The sequence below is a fragment of the Excalfactoria chinensis genome, chromosome 3 (genome assembly GCF_039878825.1).
Source record: "Excalfactoria chinensis isolate bCotChi1 chromosome 3, bCotChi1.hap2, whole genome shotgun sequence".
NCBI lineage: Eukaryota > Metazoa > Chordata > Aves > Galliformes > Phasianidae > Excalfactoria > Excalfactoria chinensis.
The window spans coordinates 28455677-28476342 of NC_092827.1; the positions used below are offsets into that span (position 1 = coordinate 28455677).

The 20666-nt window shown below is 35.9% G+C and overlaps 1 protein-coding gene across 8 annotated transcripts in view; it reads right to left on the bottom strand.

The window, feature by feature from the left end:
• COL12A1 (collagen type XII alpha 1 chain) overlaps positions 1-20666 on the bottom strand; it is a 96150-nt gene that overhangs the window by 27055 nt on the left and 48429 nt on the right. For all 8 annotated transcript variants that reach the window (XR_011903020.1, XM_072331153.1, XM_072331152.1 and 5 more), the window contains 21 exons: positions 20322-20464; positions 17886-18015; positions 16805-16944; positions 16200-16329; positions 15554-15696; positions 14796-14925; positions 14030-14172; positions 12484-12613; positions 12167-12286; positions 11501-11647; positions 10535-10651; positions 9975-10121; positions 9617-9691; positions 8956-9095; positions 8165-8288; positions 7846-7989; positions 5726-5890; positions 4819-4857; positions 4591-4729; positions 2359-2501; positions 1885-1994 (listed from right to left, as the gene is read on the bottom strand). Coding sequence is in view for 7 of the 8 variants with exons in the window: in XM_072331153.1 (XP_072187254.1) it covers positions 1885-1994; positions 2359-2501; positions 4591-4729; positions 4819-4857; positions 5726-5890; positions 7846-7989; positions 8165-8288; positions 8956-9095; positions 9617-9691; positions 9975-10121; positions 10535-10651; positions 11501-11647; positions 12167-12286; positions 12484-12613; positions 14030-14172; positions 14796-14925; positions 15554-15696; positions 16200-16329; positions 16805-16944; positions 17886-18015; positions 20322-20464 (2699 nt within the window). In the remaining variant the exon portion in view is untranslated. The remainder of the gene's footprint in view (positions 1-1884; positions 1995-2358; positions 2502-4590; positions 4730-4818; positions 4858-5725; positions 5891-7845; positions 7990-8164; positions 8289-8955; positions 9096-9616; positions 9692-9974; positions 10122-10534; positions 10652-11500; positions 11648-12166; positions 12287-12483; positions 12614-14029; positions 14173-14795; positions 14926-15553; positions 15697-16199; positions 16330-16804; positions 16945-17885; positions 18016-20321; positions 20465-20666) is intronic.

A 20666-nucleotide genomic window follows, 5' to 3' on the forward strand; every position in this document is an offset into this window, starting at 1 on the left:
ACTACTCCTTGGCGATAAGGTGGCACAACTTTTAAATCAAAACAATACATAGTCTAGCCTTTGCTGACAGTTTGTTTTTTTTTCCTCACCCCAATAGATTAACACAGCTCCTGAAAATTCCAACCAGTCCAACTAAGCTACTAAAAAAAGAGAAATGCAAAAAGACAGATGCCAAAGACAAAATAGAGGCTGTATAATGCCGGTGTGATCCAAGCCTACTCCTAAGTAGCAGTTACAAATGTCACAAGACAAACATTTATTTACATATATGAAAATAGTCATTAAGTAAATCATAATCACTTCAACAATTAGACAAGATACATAAACAGTTCGGTAATTACCCTCTCCCAAGTTCTGAAGAAAACAATAACTCTTATAGTACTGACTGATTTTATAGTGCTGTGTTTTAAACAGATCAAGTCTCAACACATTGTAATGATGCCAGCTTTCCCTGCCTTCAGCTGTAGCAAAGCATGCTTCACAACCTGGCATCCAGTATCAGAAAGTCAACAGAGGCAACCCCTTATCAGTATTCCCCAAGGAATGCTTGTAGTGATTGGTCATGCAGGAGAGGGTATCATAAAGAAAACAAATGCTATAGTGCAGCCATATTTAGTCACCAGAGGAAAAACTAAACTAAACAGAAGGGAGATAAGGGAAAGCGCCAGAATGTGCATTTCAGCTTACTGACAATGATGCAAATTGCAAGACACTAAGACACTTACTTGCCTTAAACACATATGTTTAACAGTGGGCAAATATTTATGAAGTTGTAGTTTTAGGAATGCATGTAGCCTGAACTAAACACTTCTCAGTGTCTAGAGGTAAGAAAGTCTGGCAGGATCAACTTGTCATAATTTGATCCACAACATTTAAAAGCAAGCACAGAATTGCCACATCTGTAGGCAAAGGCAAATTTCAATGGCCATTCTGACAACTAAAAAATGTGAGTTCCACTGTAAATTTGAATCAGATTATACAATCTATTATGTGTTCTCTCTCACTGTTTTTGTTCCTTCCAGTAATATTACTATAATCATTACATATATTATACTACTCTATAATATATATATAGTATTATTATAAAATAACATGGAATATTTTAGGTCTAGAGAATCTAAAGCAAAAAATATTCCAACATCCTTGTACACATAGAAAATAAGTAAATATACACGTTATGTTTGTTAATCATATAAATCTCATTCATATTCTATTCAACTACCAATATTGGCTCCTTACTTTCATTTACAAGCCAGTAACTACTTAGTTTCTGTGGCTACATCTTCCTCTTCTCTCAATGAATCCAAATCATTACATTCCACCGTCCCAGAAAAAGTTTTCTCATCAAATCTTTCTTTTCCTTTTTCCTATTTTATCTTTTTTTCTTTCTTGAGTCAGGTAGGTTAAGATGCCTAGTGGCATTTATCTCTCCACTTTCACATTGCTGACAAAGCCGTCTTTTACACTGGTTCAACATAGGCCTTACATTCTATAACCAAAGAAGAACTAGAACTTCAGAGAGCTTGAATTATGTGATCTGTAAGCCTGTGTGTCACAGAATCACAGTGACAGATTTGTAAGTGTTGGAAGGTCACACAGATAAGCATGAGATGTGTTTTGAATATCTTCAGATGAGGAGATTTGACAGTCTCGTTGTGCAACTCATTTTTCTCCCCCAGCTCTGACACCCTCAAAGTGCTTTTTCCTAAAGAAGTTTCAACCGGATCAAGGAAGGCTTCCCATATTCCAGTTTGTGTCTGTTGCTCCTGTCATCTACAGGACTATAAAGGAACTGGATACAACTGGCAGTAGCTTCTGCTTGCTTGTGCTCTGTTCCAAAGAACAGCATTTCAGAAAGTAACCTTCATAATTTCAATCCTTTACCTTGTGGAAGCTTCCATAAAAGATTTTCTTTACTTCATCATTATCAAAAGTTACAGTTTGAACTTCTCCCCTTGTATCCTTGTTAAAGAATGACAACACTTTGCTGCCAGCTGCAAAAAAATAATAATAATAATATATTTCATTTTAGATGTAAAGCTGAAATCATCATTCTCAGATGTACTTGTGGATAAAATGTGTAGCACTCTGGTGAGTAAACACAGACTATAGCTGGTTCAATTGACATGGCTACATAGATGTACGTTCCTTTGTTTTGAGAGGTAATACCAAAGGTAAAAGGTATATTAGTTGAGAAATTAAACTGTGTACAAAGTAAAAAAGTATATATTTTAAAACTGAAATTATTTAAATCTGTTACCATGTAATAATGCTTTGGTTTTGGAAAGATTCTGGAATAATACATGCAAAGTAATGTAATGTATGAATGTTCGGTTCAATAAGTATAATCATCCTTACGATCAAGCACAACTCCAACTTGTGGCTTGTAATCTCTGTCCGTAATTTGCCAAATAGCAAAAGGTTCATTGGGGGATTCAGGCAGAAGACGGAATAACATGATGATAGTGTATGCCTGTGGCAGTCCCTCTGGGTGAATCTCCCTGTTAAGACAAGATGAAGATATTTTTTTCACATGGAAACGTATGAGGAAAATAAACAAGCTCTTTTTCAAACAAATGGGGTAATGGGGAAATAACAATGTTTAACAGAACTGTGCATCTTAACTTCTAGCTCTGTAAAAAAAAAAAAAAGTACTAAGTACTTTGTGATTTTTTATAATGAACTCACAGCTTATCTTAAGTTGGTTGAGGCACCATGATTATGGGGGCAGCCAGAATGTGACGAAGAACCCTGTGAGATTTATTCTTGCAGCAAGATCTACATAAACTACACATATTTTGAATACTTTGATGGTTTCTAAAAATCTGTAGTCTTATTTCACCTGGCTCATTTTAGACAAGCACTGGAAAATACTCTCTTTAACTATGAATGGCTTTCAGGAACAGAGACAATGAAAGAAACAGTTAATGTATTCCCTGCAGTGAGTGATGTATTTGGGCCCCACCTCAGCCACTGGTGGCTGCTGACATTTAGATCTGTGATGTTCAGAGTGTTAAACATTAAAAAGTCATAAAGCTGGGAATAAACAAAAATACACAGCTGATGGCCTCCAGCATTTTTTGAAGGAGACATGCAGAGTGCAGGAAAGTAGCTGCAAGAAGGAAGACAGATCATGTGTCTCCTTCACCAATTAACTGGAATTGAGAGAGGGATTAGTATCATGAGCATAAACAGATAGACCTTGACATGAATATTTTAGGCAAAACTTAATTACCCACATGGTTAGGAACACTTTCCAATTACAGTCATATAAAAAAATCAACAACACACAGCACAGTGCAAGAAAGAAAAAAAATAAAGTAGATATAGCCATTCTATTTATATCTCTAATAGCAAGTTATGTCAAATATGAAATAGCTATTCTACTAGGATCAGCATGCTTTTATTGCCTTGCTGACTCAGTCTAAATTGAGTTTTATATTCTGGCTTCTATTGAAAGCTAAGTGCCCCAGATACTCTGCCAAGTCTATTCCACCTCCTACAGCAGGCAATAAACTGCATGAAAACATTCTAAATGACCTGAAATAAACAGAAATGTTTTTGTTGTTTGTTTTTTTTTTTATCTTCTTATCATCCTACTTCTCCTGTTTAATGCATCATTTGTATTTATGTAACAGAAGCGCAAAACAAGATACTACTGACTGGTTTTATATGTACTTCCCTAAACTGTAAAAATCCAGGCTGTCAAGGATCACTCCCATAATTGTACTGGCACATCAATGAATTCAAAAGATCCTTTAGTCCACTCAGCTTTTAAAGCTGTGAGCTGAGAAGGCCAGCAAAAAAGAAATTGTTACTTTGTACACCCTAGTACAAAGCCTGTACATGTGATCTGATCTTTACCAATCTGGCAGGAGATTTCAAAGGCCTTTACAACAACAACAACAAAGAATAATTTTCATTAAATTAAATAGGAGTAATGGTATATCTTCAGGCATCTTCAGGCCCTTTCTGAAACTTAACCTTAAGTAGAAGGGTGAGGAAAAAATGTAGAAGAAAAGGATTTACTAGATTCCTCCTAGTAAAACTGCTAAATTTCTGGAGTGTCTGTGATAGTTGGAAGGAATGATCACTTATTACTCTTCCATTAGAAGCTGTAAGTCTACAGGCCCTTTAAATCTCCACTCCATTGGTCAAATACAGCAATTCAGCTACAAGAGAAGATACTCCAAATCAGTGGTGTCAGAGTGCTGCTTTCTGCAATAAGTGAAGTTCACCTATCTACACTGAAACCATTTTTCCTTGGCAGTGTAGAGCTTTTTGTATTGAGGAGGCTGCTGCTCAACTCAGCCTGCTGCCAGGTTCTATACTGTAAGTAAGTATAGTGGTTAAGAAAGACAGTGTCAAAAGAACAAAAAGCAACTGGATTAACAGAAAACACACTGCAAAGGAAGAAACAGATAAGCATTTAACAAGAACAATGATGGATGTTCTTTGGAGTATTTTTCCCAGATTTCAGTAAAAAGAACATCAAATAAATACATTTTCCATGAGACACTAATGCTACTAGTTACAAACTCAGTTTATCCTTCCCCACCTGTTTGCTCTGAGTCCTTCTCATTTACTTACCTTATTGGCTGGCTGACAAAGGCATTTTTGTGGAGTCTATATGCTACATAGCTTGGGAAAGAGCCTGATTCCAGTGACACACCTTGCACAGAAGCAAAATGCTTCTCTGTCAGATTATATGATTCCAACATCTTGAAACCTTTAAATCAGGAAAGAAAAAACAACAAAAACACTTTAGAGCTGGATAAGACAAAAATGAACCTATGCAAAATATAGGCAGTTTCTTACCAGGTGAAGTATATCCTTCCAAGTAAATAAGAGGACAAGCTAAAAGAGATGAAAAAAACATGTAAGTTAAAGAATATGACCCCTACCACAATTTGAACATGTACGTATTTAGACAATTTTATTAGCAAAAATTCTGCACTAGTATAAATTGGCAGCCAATTATTGCTACAGTTGTTACACTGTGTTCTGTTCTGAATTAGATGGACTGCTAAAACCTTTACTCATTACATTCAGTTGGATATTTCTACCATGACAAATTGTATGGGACAACAGATGAACCCCCAAAATATTTTGAGTCTAATTCCTAAGAAGAAAGGGGCACAGTGACTCAATCTTTCCATAAATATTAGAGGCGTGAGTCAGGCTGCATATTAGCTGTCAGAATCACAGAGAAAAACTGCAGATTTATATGGCTCCTAAGGAGCCAGCATATGAAGTTCGGGAATCACACAGCTGCAAATGACAGGCCTGAGAATATTTTCATTTTTGCCATTGAAGGATAACTCTTGAGTAAACAACTGACATTTAATTTCAGTCATTTTGAAACAGCATCACACACTTCACCCACGCTCTTACAGAAGACTGGACCGGACCAAAGTTTAATGAGACCAGTTTTGTCCCCCAGTTCATATTAGGCATCATTGTACTTCCTTATAAGGAGCAGAACTTCTGTCTGTTGCTTTTGTTCTACCTATACTTTTGAAATGTCAGACAAGATTACACTAAATGCAATAGTTACTTTCAATATTAACAACAAACAACTTTTGCTCTCTCAAACTACATGCAGTTATTACAAAACTTTTATATGCAAACATGTTTTTGAAGTATTGTAAATTGATTTACAAGTATAGCAGCATATAAACAAATGCATCAGTTTGGGAAAAGGGAAAATGTATTTTCTGCTCACTTGAGGTAGCTGTCTCACACACAAAGGTGACGAGGTTATCTTGAATCTTTTCAAATGCATCAAAGTCATCAACAATAAATACATGACGTTCACTGGGCTTGCTGGCAATCTTGGCCAGCTCATTGTAATCCACATCAGCCACACCAACCACAAAGACACTGAAGCCTGTAAAAATAATGTTTGTTACTTGAAACATAGTAAAAAATACATAACAATTTTTCAGGTCAATATTTCACAAACACTATCATTGTCTTGTCTATCCACTGCAGTATCCAGCCTTCATTATGAGTACACATTCTGGTCATCCTTTCACTGTAACAAAGCTCAGGAGGGTTAAATTGCTTTTTGCACCTTTCTTTCAAAATTTTCTCCTCTTTCCTTCACTGACTGCTATCAAGGACAGATTCAGGATGCAATTCAGCTCATCTCCTGAGCTTGTAAAGTTCAGGATAAAAGAAGCTGTTTTTCTGTAGATGCCTACCTGTTGCTCTCATCAGTAAATATAATAGTGCCAGCACCTTAGTCTAGACAATTAGTAGATGCAAAAATAAAATTAGAAGAACCCAGTCCCTAGAATTTAATTACATCACCAGGTGTAAAAGCATAATCTTTCCCTTTGTCAGGTGATTTTCCTCTTCAGATCCTTAAAATGGAGTCTCCTTGCCTTTTATGTCAAGCTTCTGTTCTATCTTATGCCCTTAACATAATTATTTTTCTGACTCATCTCTTCTTTTCCCTTCTTCCACCTAATTCTCTATATGATAATTCGACCTCTTTTTATTGTACCAGAAAACAGGAAAGAATAAAAACTGTTCGTTACACAATTTATCACTAAAAAGAAAAATTTCTCCAAAACAAAACAAAGAAATTAACAAGAAAATGCACAAAAATGTTGGTTGGAAGTTGAAGGAAGCTGAACATTTACTCTAAGTAATAAGCCCATTTTTATTTGCATATTGAATTTTTCAAAAGGAGATGGGAAATAATTGTCCCTCTGTGGTCAGCACTGATGAATCGCTGGCTGAAATTCTCTGTCCAGCTTTGAACACAATATTTAAGATGTAAAGTAACTGAAGAAAATAGCTAATGAAAATGATAAGAGGTTTGGAAAACACAATCAGTAGGAGATTGAAGGAAATGGATTTGTGTTTGTTTAGTCTAGAAAAAAGACAGAAAGAGGAAATGACAACAGACTTCAAGTATGAAGGCCTGTTACAGTGTACAGTTATCAACTGCTTTCCTGGTTAGCTAGGGAAATGAAGACAGCAGCTTCATTAGCCTGAAGAAACACTTAGGTAAAGTGTGAGGAAAAGCTTTCCAAATATCGGCATAAGTTAAGCACTAAAGCAGATTATCCACATGGACTGTAGAGATTTTTATGAGTAGGTTAGCCAAACATCTTTAGATGTCATATAGATGGATCTTATTGTTCTAGATCACAGAGGAAGACAAGATGACCACTTGTGGTTTACATGACAGTGATTTCCAGAAGGAAGTACATCTTATTCAGGAAACTGCATTCCTGGTGGTTCATGCAATGAAACGCAAGACTGTTGGGCAAGTTCAGTAGAGGATGCTGAGAGCAGGGAAAAAGGGTACATGCTTAGACACACATCTGCCACACTCAGTGTCAGTAGTGCAATGTTTCTCAGCTCAAAAGGCAATGAAGAAGTCAGTTCAGATCTAACTGCAGAAAAAGCACTTCCTTTCCCTGGAGCTCCTGTAGTTTGTGTCAAGGAAAACAAAGCTCAGAAAGCCAGGCCCATCTTAGCAAAAGCACCAGGATGGAGTAGTCTACACAGTGATGCCTGGGGTCCACGGAGCAAGGAGAAAGAAGTAACCAAAAGTCAGCCTTATACAATAGTATTCATGAGGAATTCCTTGAAAGCCCTGGGAAGCCATACTCTCCCACAGAGGAGAGGATAGAGAAAGAAAAAGTAAGTCTGGTCCAGAAAGTCTAAATTCTTTAAATAGTTCTGAGTCATTCTAAACAATCAGAATAAATTTCTGAATCCACAAATGGTAGGTAAAGAATTCCAAGACAATTGAAGCACCACTTATAAATTGCACTGGTTAACATATTAAGGAAATGAAATAGCTTGGTACAGTGAATTGCTTACCAGAGTGCTGTATGACCGTTGCTGCTTTCCTCACCTCATCCTGTGAACGACCATCTGTGACAACAACAAGTACCTTGGGAACACCTCGCCTCATGCCGCTCTCCCAAGTCAAAACCTTTTCTTTGATAAATGTTAGGGCTTTGCCTGCAAAGTGTACAACAAATGAGTCAGACATGTTATCCATTTCCCATGAAGAAATCCCTTACTTTGACAGTGACAGCCACTCAACTAAAACAGAAAAACCTAATCCTTTGTCCATTAAATATCAGGATAATTAGGCGATTTATCTTACAAAAATAAGATTATTGCTCAGAATTACCTGTCCGTGTGTTTCCTCCTCTGTACTGAACATTTTGAAGAGCTCCCAGGGCTTGAGCCTTGTCATCAAATGTATTCAGTTTAAACTCAGATTTTGCTTCATCGCTGTATTGCACAAATGAAACCTGGGAGGGAATGCATCACTGTGTTCAGTCACATATCTCCAGTTCAGACTCAATTGAAATATGCATTGTGGTACATTAGTAAGCATTAAATAATTGAAAAACTGTTCCCACATACGTATAATGCACACACATACATCTTTATGTAAACAAACACTGTCACAGCAATGTACACACACATTTGTTTCCTTTGTGCATAAAATGATTTTAAATATGGATGATTAAGAGATTTCTATTACTATCAAGCCAGTTTCATAATATATTCTCTCTGCTTTTGAGTAGCTATATAACGTCTAGAAAATTAATTTGTAAGAAACTTTGAAGCAAAAGAGTGGTATTTATTGCACCCTAGCAGCAACCTTATCCAGTTTCACATAAGTAGAAAAAATGAGTAATGGTTAAATTAAGAAGGCTGACAGAAAATGTCTAACCATAATCAGCAAAGAAAACTTGGAGGTCTACTCCTCTTAGCTGTTCACACTTTAAATATTCTTGAACTGAGAAATTAAAACACAGTCCTCACTCAACACTCTGACTGTCCTCAGAACAGATTTCTTATAGCCAAAAGTTATTGTATAACAACTAGATTTATTATCTATCTTATCCCTTATTATCTACAGAAAACCTCAGCCTCCTTCTAAAATGTATTCAATGGAAATAAGCAACCTACCTGGATTCCAGCAGGATTAATCAAGTCAAAGGCTCCTACTGTATTAAAAACAAACTTTACTACTTTATTGAAGTTATCATCACCAATACTCCAGGAGGCATCAGTCAAGAATACTATATCTGCTTTGGCACCTCTGCATACTGAAAGACCAAGAAAAGGAGCACTTGAAATATGCCATTTATAGCACGATGAAATAAAGAGCAGTGCTTCAAAAATTTGAAAGGTGAATATTTAACAAACTTCTACTACCATACCATCAAATGGCAAGTGTTTTATGCTTAATATGGAAACATTTATTAATCATTCTCAAAGAAAGGTGAAAGAATTAAATCAATAATCAAATGCAAATGCCTAAATAACATTTTTTTCTGAACAGTTTTTATAAAAATTCCATTGAAGGCTATGCTGGCAGATTTGTGATAGATCTACAGAATACCTTGATTTTTTCCCCAGATCTGTGTATTCACCTTTCCATTCTAATCCAGGAAATTTCAGAAACCAGTAAAGCAAATGGAAGCAACTAAGAAATTGATCACAAACTTCAGGCCCTAAATTACTGTGCTAGCTTTAAATCTATTTAAACTTATGAAAAATAGAATTAAGCTCTAAGGCAGTGCAGCAACAATGTAAAAATACTAAATAGATCTACAAATAAACCTACCATCTCGAGCTGGAGGGATTGTGGGAGGTGGAGGAGGAGTAGGTGGTGGAGTTGGTGCCTCTGTAGGTTTGAGAACTGAAATAAAATAAAATTTTTTTGGCTCAATATAAATTATTTCATTCAAGGAAAACTCCAGATTATGTATTATATTACCATAGAAAAAATCATAACTTTTCTCACTAAATTTTCTACTGTAACAAAACTTCCCCTCAAACTCCAGTTAACATTACACTGACAGAAAGAGGAAGAACTACTTAAAAGAAGTACTGAAAGACATTTAGAAACAAGACAAGTTCTACCACTGAAACAAGACAAGTTCTGTATTCAAAACTTAATGTTTACATTATCTATTACCTACCCGTATGTTCCCTCACAGAGACTGGAGGACCCTCAAGGTTAGGGGTCTGAACAAAGACAGTTGCATTGTATTCTGTGTCTGGTGAGAGGCCAGTAAAACAATGGCTTGTTTCTGATCCACGTACTGTAATTTCCTGTCCTCTAGATCCTGGAAAAACAAAGACCAATGGAATGAAAATAAGAACCCACCATTCCCCTTGCAATGTGTGTACAAGTGTAGAAAATGGAGACTTTTTGAGAGGAAATTTGGATAGGCTGGATAGCAGTCTTATTCTTGTTCCATAAAAGCCTCCTAGACCAAGATTAAGATTATGAACCCTGGAGCATTCAGAAAAGCAGCAACATTCCAGTGTGCATGTAAAACTCCAGTAATGAAAGCTAACCTGATAATAAGCAGTAGTTCACTTTGCAGCTTTTTCACCACCACAGTGTACGTACAGACCTTCAAAGTTCAATAAAATGCAGCATGACTGATAGTGGAGGCTTTCCTCCATCCCAAATATGTCATCCTGCCCCCAAAATATGACAGCTATGTTTTAGAAAATGCAAAAGTTCACTTACCATCAGATGGGTTCAGCTTTAGTCTGTAAGAAGTTGCTGACCGGTGAGCTGACCATCGGATACAGAAAGTATCCCAGCCAATTTTATAAGTTGTTAGGTCTGTGACATTCAAGTATACTGTGAGCAGAGAAAGACAAAAATTGCTCTTTGGAAAGCAGTACACCAAAGATGTTAAAAGAGCTACATCACACTTAAATATTTATTAGCAGTGCTGCTCCAAAATCTGTTTCTGGTTTGTTTGGTTTTGTTTTTGTTTTTTTTTTTTTGCTTGTTTGTTTGAAGGTTTACAGAAGGAAAGAGCAGTTCCAGTCCAGTTTCTTCATATTATCACATGCCCTACAGATAATGACCTAGTAATTTACAAAGACACAAAGCCTGATAACCTTTCTTGGGAAACAGCCCAATTTATCATTTTTTACCCATGTAAGTGGAGTTCTTTGCACAATAAAAAATTTCAACATATCAGAATCTGACTCATATATGGCCGTATGAAAAGAATGAACTTAGTCAACAGAACTCAGGATAATTGATTCATGTTAACTGAAGAAACTTTAAGAAGCTTTTTAACTGAGTGCATTGACAAAATTATCTCCTTTTGAAAAGGTGAAGTTTCAGTTCCTGAACTTCCCTGCATAATTATGACAGAGTAGCAAGAAGTCTAAACCTGCTTAGCATGCTTACATTCTGTAGTATCCTGAATATAACTACAGACTGAAACTAACAATAAAATTTGAGGAAGCAGACTTGAAAATTTTACATTTTCAAATCATTACTTAAAATTATATTTCCATTACTGTTCTGAAGCATAGTGTTTCTAGAAACTACATCATGGCCAAGTGCCAAGTATCCTCTATAAGAGGATATACAAATCTTCTAACAATTAGCCAAGAAATACTGTCTTAATCAACATTATCTCAGATCAGTATACATATCAAGCATGACTACAATAAAATTATTTTTACTTACATGTAGTGCCTTGATCTGTCAAAGGTATGCTCATTCCAGAGTCATACTGGGCATAAACATTCACGTCATAAGTTGTACTGGGAGACAGATTATGCAAGGTATAGGACGTCACTTCCCCTACAAAAACCTCCATGGGCTCATTTGAACCTTGAATTGAAAGGAAGCATCAAGAAAATGCAGAGAGAAAGATTCATCATAAGTGAGCTACAAAATTATCTGGCTCCTTTTACATGTCATTATCATTAATCATCTCATTTTCTTGAACAAAACATGAATTTACAAAACATGAATCTTAGAACCTAATTATCTTTCCAATACTCATCTCATGTATGCCAGCTCACATTCTCAAAAGTACAAGTGGTACAAAAGAGACAAAAACCAAGTCTGGTTTTTCAAGTTACTTCATCTAGTCACTGGTTAGATTCTGTAGTAAACATCAACACAGTTCAGTCTCTTTAATTGACTGTATGAAACACTGTACTTTGTTGTGCTTCTTATAAAATACTTATAACAAGTCCTAAGCTTCGAGCAAAATAAGTTAATAAAGGAAAAGAAATAAATCTTTAAACACAAACATTTCATAATATGTATGATTTCTATTCTGATCTCCCATTATCTGCTCCCTGTTTTGAAAGTGCTCTACTCAGAATGAATGAATTTTCTTACCCACAGGCTTGTATACAATTTTATAGCCAAGAACAGGGGATGGTGAAGGATCCCAAGAAACTCTGAATCGTGTATACCATTCATCAGTTATATATATATTTTGAGGAGGAAGCAGACCAACTGAAAACAAAGAAAACCATTCCAATTTAATAGACTAGTGACTGGTTTTAAAGCTCTAGAAACTTATATTGCAAATCTGTAAGGAAATAACCACATCATAGAAACTATAAGCATAATGACATCTTAACAATGTTGGAGTGCTCAAAAAATTTATACCTTACATTTTTAAAATAATATTTTATATTAAAACAAATTACCAGTTCTTCCATTTCCAGTCAACTGTCCACCATCTCCATCTTCATACACAGCCACAACAGTTATTTTATATGGTGTATCTGATTGCAGTGGTTGTAGTATGACATTATTTCTTATGCCCGGAACTGTTGTCTACAACATATAAAAGAAACACACAAATGAACTCACAATATTGTAACTAATCAGTTATGACAGTAAATGGAACTAAAAAATTGTCTATTTTTTTATGTTCACTGCAGATAAAGTTGTTTGATGATGTTGAACATCTTTTCCAACGTAAAGGATTATATGACTATACTTAGACTGAGATGCTGCATTTCCTCCCCCAGATTTCAGCACTGTTCCCTCACAGAAAGGAAAAGTCAGAATGATGTGTTTAGAGATGCAAATAGAGAAGAAAATGCTCTTAAGACAAGGAGGGAAGACAAATCCAGTCACGCTACTCATTAGTTTCAGTTCTAACTCTTCATTATCCTCATGGATACCACTGTCTTAGGAGAAACAACAGCTAGAATATTCAGCAATGTAAAAACTTGCTCATGCAACACCCAGTCTCTTCAACTTCCCAGTGTAGATGTGAACTTCTACTTCATTCTAATCAAAATGTCTGCATAATCCAAAACGTAACTCTGCTCCATAAAATGGCCATAAAGCACTGGAACTACAGCAACTGACTTGAGGTATCTCAATAGCACGTCCCAATCAACGTATTCCATTATTACTTGAAAAAGTATTCAGTTGTTCAAGACTTACTATTTTTACAAAATCACCAATATTTCTTTTCAGAGAAGATGTATATTCAAAGTTAGTTGCATTCTGAATAACATGTCCAATATTGAATTTTCTACCAGTAATTTTCAACATGCTTTGTGTAATATACAAACAGCTAGAGCATGTAGATAGATTTCAGACAGCTCTCTCTATATTACATTTTAGCTGTCCGAAGGAATTCCATCATTGACCCTTATAGGATCTAGGTCTGCCTTTGTTATTAACACTCAGAGAATTTTATACATACCAGATTAACCCATGCTATCATTAAGCTGCAGGAAATTAAACAAAAACACAATTCATGTTGAACCTTACCAAAGCAAGCTAGATGCTGAATGAAAGTTAACACTGCAATCTTATTAAACCTTACCAATGTTTTTTCAATTTATAAAATGCAGACATGTTTATTCTGTATCTTAGAACACTGACTTCATAATGAATAGAATATGAAATAACAGATGGCTATTTATTGTTGAATACTACTTGAACTCAGTGTCAGGAAGCAGGCTTTGCTTAGAATCCTCTGATTAATGAGATGACTCATGTCTTCAACATTTTTTATACAAAAGTTGGTTCATTAAACTGTATATTTTTCTTCAATTTTGTGAAAAAGAAAAAAAAAAAAAAGTACAAACAATTACTTTTCAGCATTATCAACAATGAACTAAGAACCCACAAAATGTCCAAAGTGCACTACAGATAAAATAGGTGTTTTTCTGTAGCCTAAACAATCAACTGAGAACATCTTGGTGCTTATAAAATAATTACAACACTTACATATTCATCAATAGGATCTCCCACAGTAGGTGAATAAATGATTCTGTACTGCTGGACTGGCCCATCAGCATGGTCCCACTGTACAGAAAGGCTGTTAGTTGTCTCATCGAACACTCTTATATTCCTTGGCCCACTGCGAGGCACTAAATAAAGAAAATACAGAAGGTATAACAATGGCCTGTCACATCAACTTGTCTTAGATGAACATGAGGATTTAAAGGAGAAAGCAGCAAAACAGTAGTGACATATGAATGCCAAAAACAGTTCCTTTTTACTTCATTTCTTGAATTAAGTTTAAACAAGCTGAGCACAAGTAACTTAAGATGTGACACAGAGGTTTTGGTGTTTAGGCTTCTTCAGCAAAACAAATTAACATTTAGAAGGTAGATGTGTACAATTTTTGAGTAAAATGCAGAAGTCAAAGCACAATTTTTTCCTCTCCATCTTAATGCGCTACTTTTTCAATAACTGATATTTATTAGTAATCACATTTTAGAGTACAGTTTTAAAATTCTTAAACATATATTCAAATTAGTCTTATTTCACAAATGAAAATGAGTTTAGTGATTATGCACGCATCACACCTTCCATGCAATATACCAAAAAGCCCCCTTCCATGGAGGCCTACAATTGCTTCAGCCATAATTCAGATCCATTTATCTCTGAGTTGCACTGAATGGTTTACACAGTTTGTGATTGTAACCAATTTTATAAATTCCTCACACATTAATCTTGACATAGATCTCACAAAAGTGCTGCCTCTTACATGTTCTTCCCTGAGCTTGGCTTGGATTTCCTTCTCCATCTGCATACAATGCTATAACATTTATTGAGTAAGCAGTGTCAGGAGTTAAGCGTTCCAGCATCACATCACGAGTGTTGGCTGGTACAACAATCTGAAACAGAAACAGAAAACACCTAGATAAAAAATGTTTGATTTATACCATGTCTCTTAAAATGAGCAATTTAAACAACATATAGAAAATTCAAGAACTGCATATTTTGTAAGAAGAAGTTTAAAATAACCAAATAAGATAGATAAAAATTCAAGAACAGGTACTGCAGGAAAAAGAAGAAAAGATAAATGCATAAGGAACGCTTATTCTGCAAATGGGAGGGGAGGTTGGTAGATACTAGCAGGTACTAATTGACAGGTTACTACTCATGTGAATATGCTGTTACACAATACAGATGCAGAGAGGTAAAACTGAGCTTCCACTTTCATTATTTTCTGACTTTACCAAGTATAGGTTATGTCTTAACTCATCATTACCTGCAGTAATATAAAAGTTATTCAATTCTCAGTTTTAAGTGGGAGAACCTTATCTCTTATTTATTTCATTTCATCAAAGCAAGCTTTCATTTACAATATAATAAATTCTGCAGGCAGAATCATTTCATCAGGGACCCTTCTAAGCCAGTAGTTGTCCTAAATTCAACAGCCTGTTGCTTTTCTACACTCATTGAAGGAAGCAATATCTTCTGCACACTTTTAAAGAACAGTATAAAAAGTAGATTACTTACAGATTCTGATGGTCTTGGGCCAGACAGTGGAGAGTAATTAACTCTGTATTGCTGTACGGGACCTGGAGCAGGTTCCCATCGAACATTCATGCTGTTTGGTGTGGGATTGTAAACTTGAATGTTTCTTGGTGTTCCTCTCTCCACTAGATAGGGATAATTAAAATTAAGTTTTACAAACCTTCTTAAACACATTCCAATTCTACTCGAATTTTCAACCACGCTCAAAATAAGCTGAGAAATGTATCAAGATAAAGACATCATTTGTTTTACCCTAATATCTGTGCATCTAAGAATCTTAGTTATGACTAGTCTTTACAAGCATCTCTGCCAGGCAGCAGGGCAGCTACTGGCACTAGAATTAAAATGTTTCTGTTGTATATAAGTAAACTATAAGTTAGCTTCACAATACAAGAGCTGAGGTTGCCAGAGACAAATGAACTGAAAGCCTACATTCAAATAAGCAAAGAAAACAAAGCAGAGCTAAAACCATAAATTACGTGTGTAAATCAAATTTTACCTTAGGAAAATTAAACTTCTATAATTTATATAACATAATTAGAACTATTTAGTTTCTAATGATTTGAATCACTCACTCACACACACACATAAAATCCAACATTTTATTTAAAAGGACTATTTTACTTACAAGTTCTACCAGTATCAGATGTACGTCCACCATCCCCTTCTGGGAAAACCGGAATCACAGTTACAGTGTAAGGTGTGTTGGGTTCAAGAGATCTGAGGATAACATAGTTTGTGTTTCCTGGTACTGTGGTCTACAAATTTAAAAAGAAAGGTAGAGTTATGACATATGCATGAAAATGAAACAAGTTCAGTTTTTTGTATCTCCCTTACTGTTAATACTTATTTTTAGAATAATGCCTGCCTACTGCCACAGCAGTGAAAACAGGTAGAAACAATGCCTGTTGACTTTACAGCTTTTTGTACATCTTTAAGCCAGCTTTATGGTCATGCCCTAAGAATAAAAATAAATAAATAAATAAATAAATTGTGTAGTATTAAATCTGTGTGCTAAGAACCTATCACTGGAGGTCAACTATATAACATCCAGCATCACTATTACAGACTGGAATAAATGTCTTTTACAGAGATGTTCTGCATTTTCTCCACGGTAGATACAAACAGAAAAGCCAGTGTGTAGACAATTGAGACCAACTTCATTCTATAGAATTTCCCTCAGCAGCACCATGGATTGCTTTTTATTTGGGACAGTTAGCAAGAAGGATTTACCATTTCTTCTGCACCTCCAGCTGTAGGTCCATAAAACACTTTGTACTGACGAGGATTTCCTTCTGCGTGATCCCATCGAACATTCAGAGTACTGGTGGTCGGGTCATAAACTAGCATGTTCTTCACAGTAGTGAGAGGTTCTGAAACAGGGCAATAAATAGTCAGGGATTTGGGACCACATCCTCTCACCCTATGCTATCTGACCACGTCCATGCAATGTCTCACTAGGACATAAAAAACAGCAGGTTTAATAGTTCATGTCAAATGTTGTCTTCATTAATCATGATACATGCAACTCAAAAAAGAACAAAAAAAGAGATCACAGAATCAAGGAATGGCTTGGGTTGGAAGGAACCTAAAGGATCATCAAGTTCCAACCCTCCTGCCACAGGCAGGGTTGCCAACCACTAGATCAAATACTGGATCAGATTGCCTAGAACTCCTTCCAGCCTGGACTTAAACACTTTCAGAGATGAGGCATCTACAACCTCTCTCTAAATCTCCCTTCCTTTAGTTTAAAAGCATCCCACCTTGTCCTATCACTATCTATCTGTGTAGAAAGTTAATTTCCCTCACTATAAACTCTCTTTAAGTACTGCACAACTGCAGTGAGGTCTTCCCACTGTCTTCTCTTTTCCAGGCTAACCATTTAAAAAAAAAAAAAATAATATATATATATATAGTAAGAAAAGTTTATTTCTGGATATTATTTTAGAAATTCATGGTAAGTTCACTAGGATTGTTTTCCTCATTTTTCTCCAAACGTTGCTATGTTAGACCTTCCACAGCACGTTCAAATATAAGCTAGGTAAAAGTTAATAATTAACTTCATCAATAAATATACAGTTACTTATACAATTAAGTAATTAAAAAAATAGTGATTTGTTTTTTACACCTAAAGTGCTGGTAGAAGATCACTCAGTGCTTTCTATAGAAGGACAAAAACAGTATCACAGAAATCTATCAAAGCACAAATAACAGATAAACATGATAAATTTCACCACAGAGACATTTTCTCCACTGATTTGAAAAGCAGTACATCAAATCTGTTTCATATCTTACAAGATCACATGCTACTTACTGGTTCTGCCTCGTCCTGTCATTCGACCCCCCTCACCATCTGCATACATTGATGACACAGTAATAGCATATGGTGTGTCAGGCTGCAGCTTCTGTATTATTACACTGTTCTGCCGCCCACCAACCATGGTCTGAAGTAAAACAGAAGATTAAAATGCTTTTTTATGCTGCCTTTTATATGCTTACCATTATAGCTAAGGAAGTAAGAATTTGAGGCTGAGTGGAAAACACTGTGGTGTATTATACAGTCTAATCCCATGTGACTAAAGCTGACAATAAGCATTGAAAAACATTTTCAAACCTTTTCATATTTATCTTATCAAGTAGAAACTGAGTCTGGTGACACAACAACAGTATTCTTTAAGGTTCATTCATATTTCATTTATTTCACTTACAAAGAAACTTTCTTATTTCTACTCAAGTGTCCTAAACTCTCTTCAAACCATAAATTCTTCCAGTCTCCTACTGTGGCTGACTTAATATTTTTGCATCTATTTGCCTTTCAAAATCTGGCCCTAAGCAATAGTGATGGTCTCTGCAGTTTGGTATGTAGTTTACATTTGTAGAGCTGTATTCCAATCACCTGTGGTCTCCCCTGATGCCAAGGACATCAGACGTCAGACCAGTCTTAAAAAAAAACAAACAATAAAGAACTTCTAGAAATTCAATTTTGAGTATGTCAGTGGGGACACTGCTACAGTAACAGCAGTTTAATCAAATATCACATTGACCAAAAAAAGCAGACAAGTAATTACTATCATATGACAGACAATTACTTGCAGACAGGCACTAACATGCTATGAAGAGAACAAGAAAATACTCAGAAAGAGGTATTTTCTCCAGCTGCCACTGCTGGACTCCACCCAGTTGTGAATAATTAAGTCATTAAGATTCTTTGTCACAGCTTAAATTTCCACAGAATGCTCTTTTTTTTCCCACTTTAGTAGCAGCAAGTATAGATATTAATTAACTGTGCTGCCATTCCTTATTCTTTTAATGATTTCTCACTAAACTTGCATTCAAATCTTCATTTCATTAATTGTTCAATTACTTCAACTGAAACACATATTCTTTAGAAGAGGATAGAAATGGGTACACAGGCATGTAAGTACCCAACTGATTTATAACGTTCCTAGATGTGCTTCTGAACATGGCGATCTCCAATTGCAGGAACAAGATAAATGCATGTGGTTTTCATCTGAGATTCTGAGTCATGTGGCAGTAACCACAACAGTCTCCCAGCACAGAATAGGGCATCTTTAAGTAGCACTTGATTCTGATAAACAGGTTGGATGAATTAACATTCCCGGGCTGTTTTTCTTGGACCACAGGTAATCAGCACAGTTCTTGTTGATGATTCAGGATAAGTTGGCTGACTTCCTGGCTTTCCCTTTCAGTTCAGCTGCTTGATTACATTAGAAGACAGTAAAATACTCTAAAGTCTTCTTTATCATGTTTCCCATGGATTCGTTTTTGCAGTTACAATTTCTCAGAGGTTATTCTGTTCCCAGCATGGTGAGAGTACCAAACAATTCTCTGATTTTTAATAGCACATGAAAGGCAATACTATGTAGGTAGTCATGGTAGTTTATATTGTTGATTGAGATAACTATCTATCTGCGACTTGTATGTGCTGATTGTTTCTTTGAAAGTAGTGCCTCTTATTTTATTATGTTGGCCTATGATGTCAGAGGCAGATATTGGTAGCATGGCAGTAGAGGTTGAGCCTTTCCACCAATATTCCATTACATGTTGTTGCCATGTGACAGACAGCAGCAGAGGGACAGTCTGACAAAACAGGGTCTGACATGCAAGTGCATAAGAAGCAAAGGTGCATCACTGGATTCCGCCATGTGGAATAAATGGCACCCACTGACATCCATCACCCCTTGCTGAATGTTAATGGAGACCAAACAGTGAATGCAAGGCAGTGAGTGGTATGTTCCAGCAGTGGCAACAACAGTGGGTCATCTCTGCTTGTGCAAACTTTTACAAACACAGCATGCAGGCTCTTGTGCATCACTGGCAAAAATGCATAGCTAATGGTGATGAATGTTGAAAAATCGCCTTTTGTAGCAGAGAATTTTCTCTATCAAACAGTGCTCCTCCTATCTGTTGTGATTTCCATAGAAATAAATAGGAGGCAATAATTTTGGATCAACCTACACAGTTAAAGCTGTAGATTATATGCATTTTCACAAAATAAAATAAAATGGGCTATAACCAAAACTGCTGGGATTTTTGCGCTCCAAAGAATATTCTATCTTGGATTTGAAAGCAGAGAAAGAAAAACGTGAGATTACATGCTTAATTACTATAGTTAAGTTTTCACCTAAAATATGATTAAAACACAGCAGTGCTTTGTAAATAAATTACTCTAAGTGATCAATTTGCAGAACTCCCTTTAAGATAACTACAGGACTTCAAAAGTAATTACCGACTGTTCTGGGCTGTCTCCGTTGATAGGCTGGTAAATGATCTTGTATCTCTGCACTCGACCACTGGCAGGATCCCACTTTACAGTTAAACTGTGTGAAGTTGCATTGTACACTTGAAGGTTTCGTGGACCACTCTTTGGGGCTGAGAAAGGTAGCAAAATAAAGAATCAGTATACAATTCAAGCAAAAAGCAAGGACAAACACTTCATACTTCTAAGTTCTGCATGACTGCCAGACCAAGAGCAGAACATATTAAGACCAAAACAACATAAATTGCATTGTTTGTAAAATAATAAACATGTGGTAACCTAGTGTTTAGTAGTCTTCCAAATACACAATGCTGT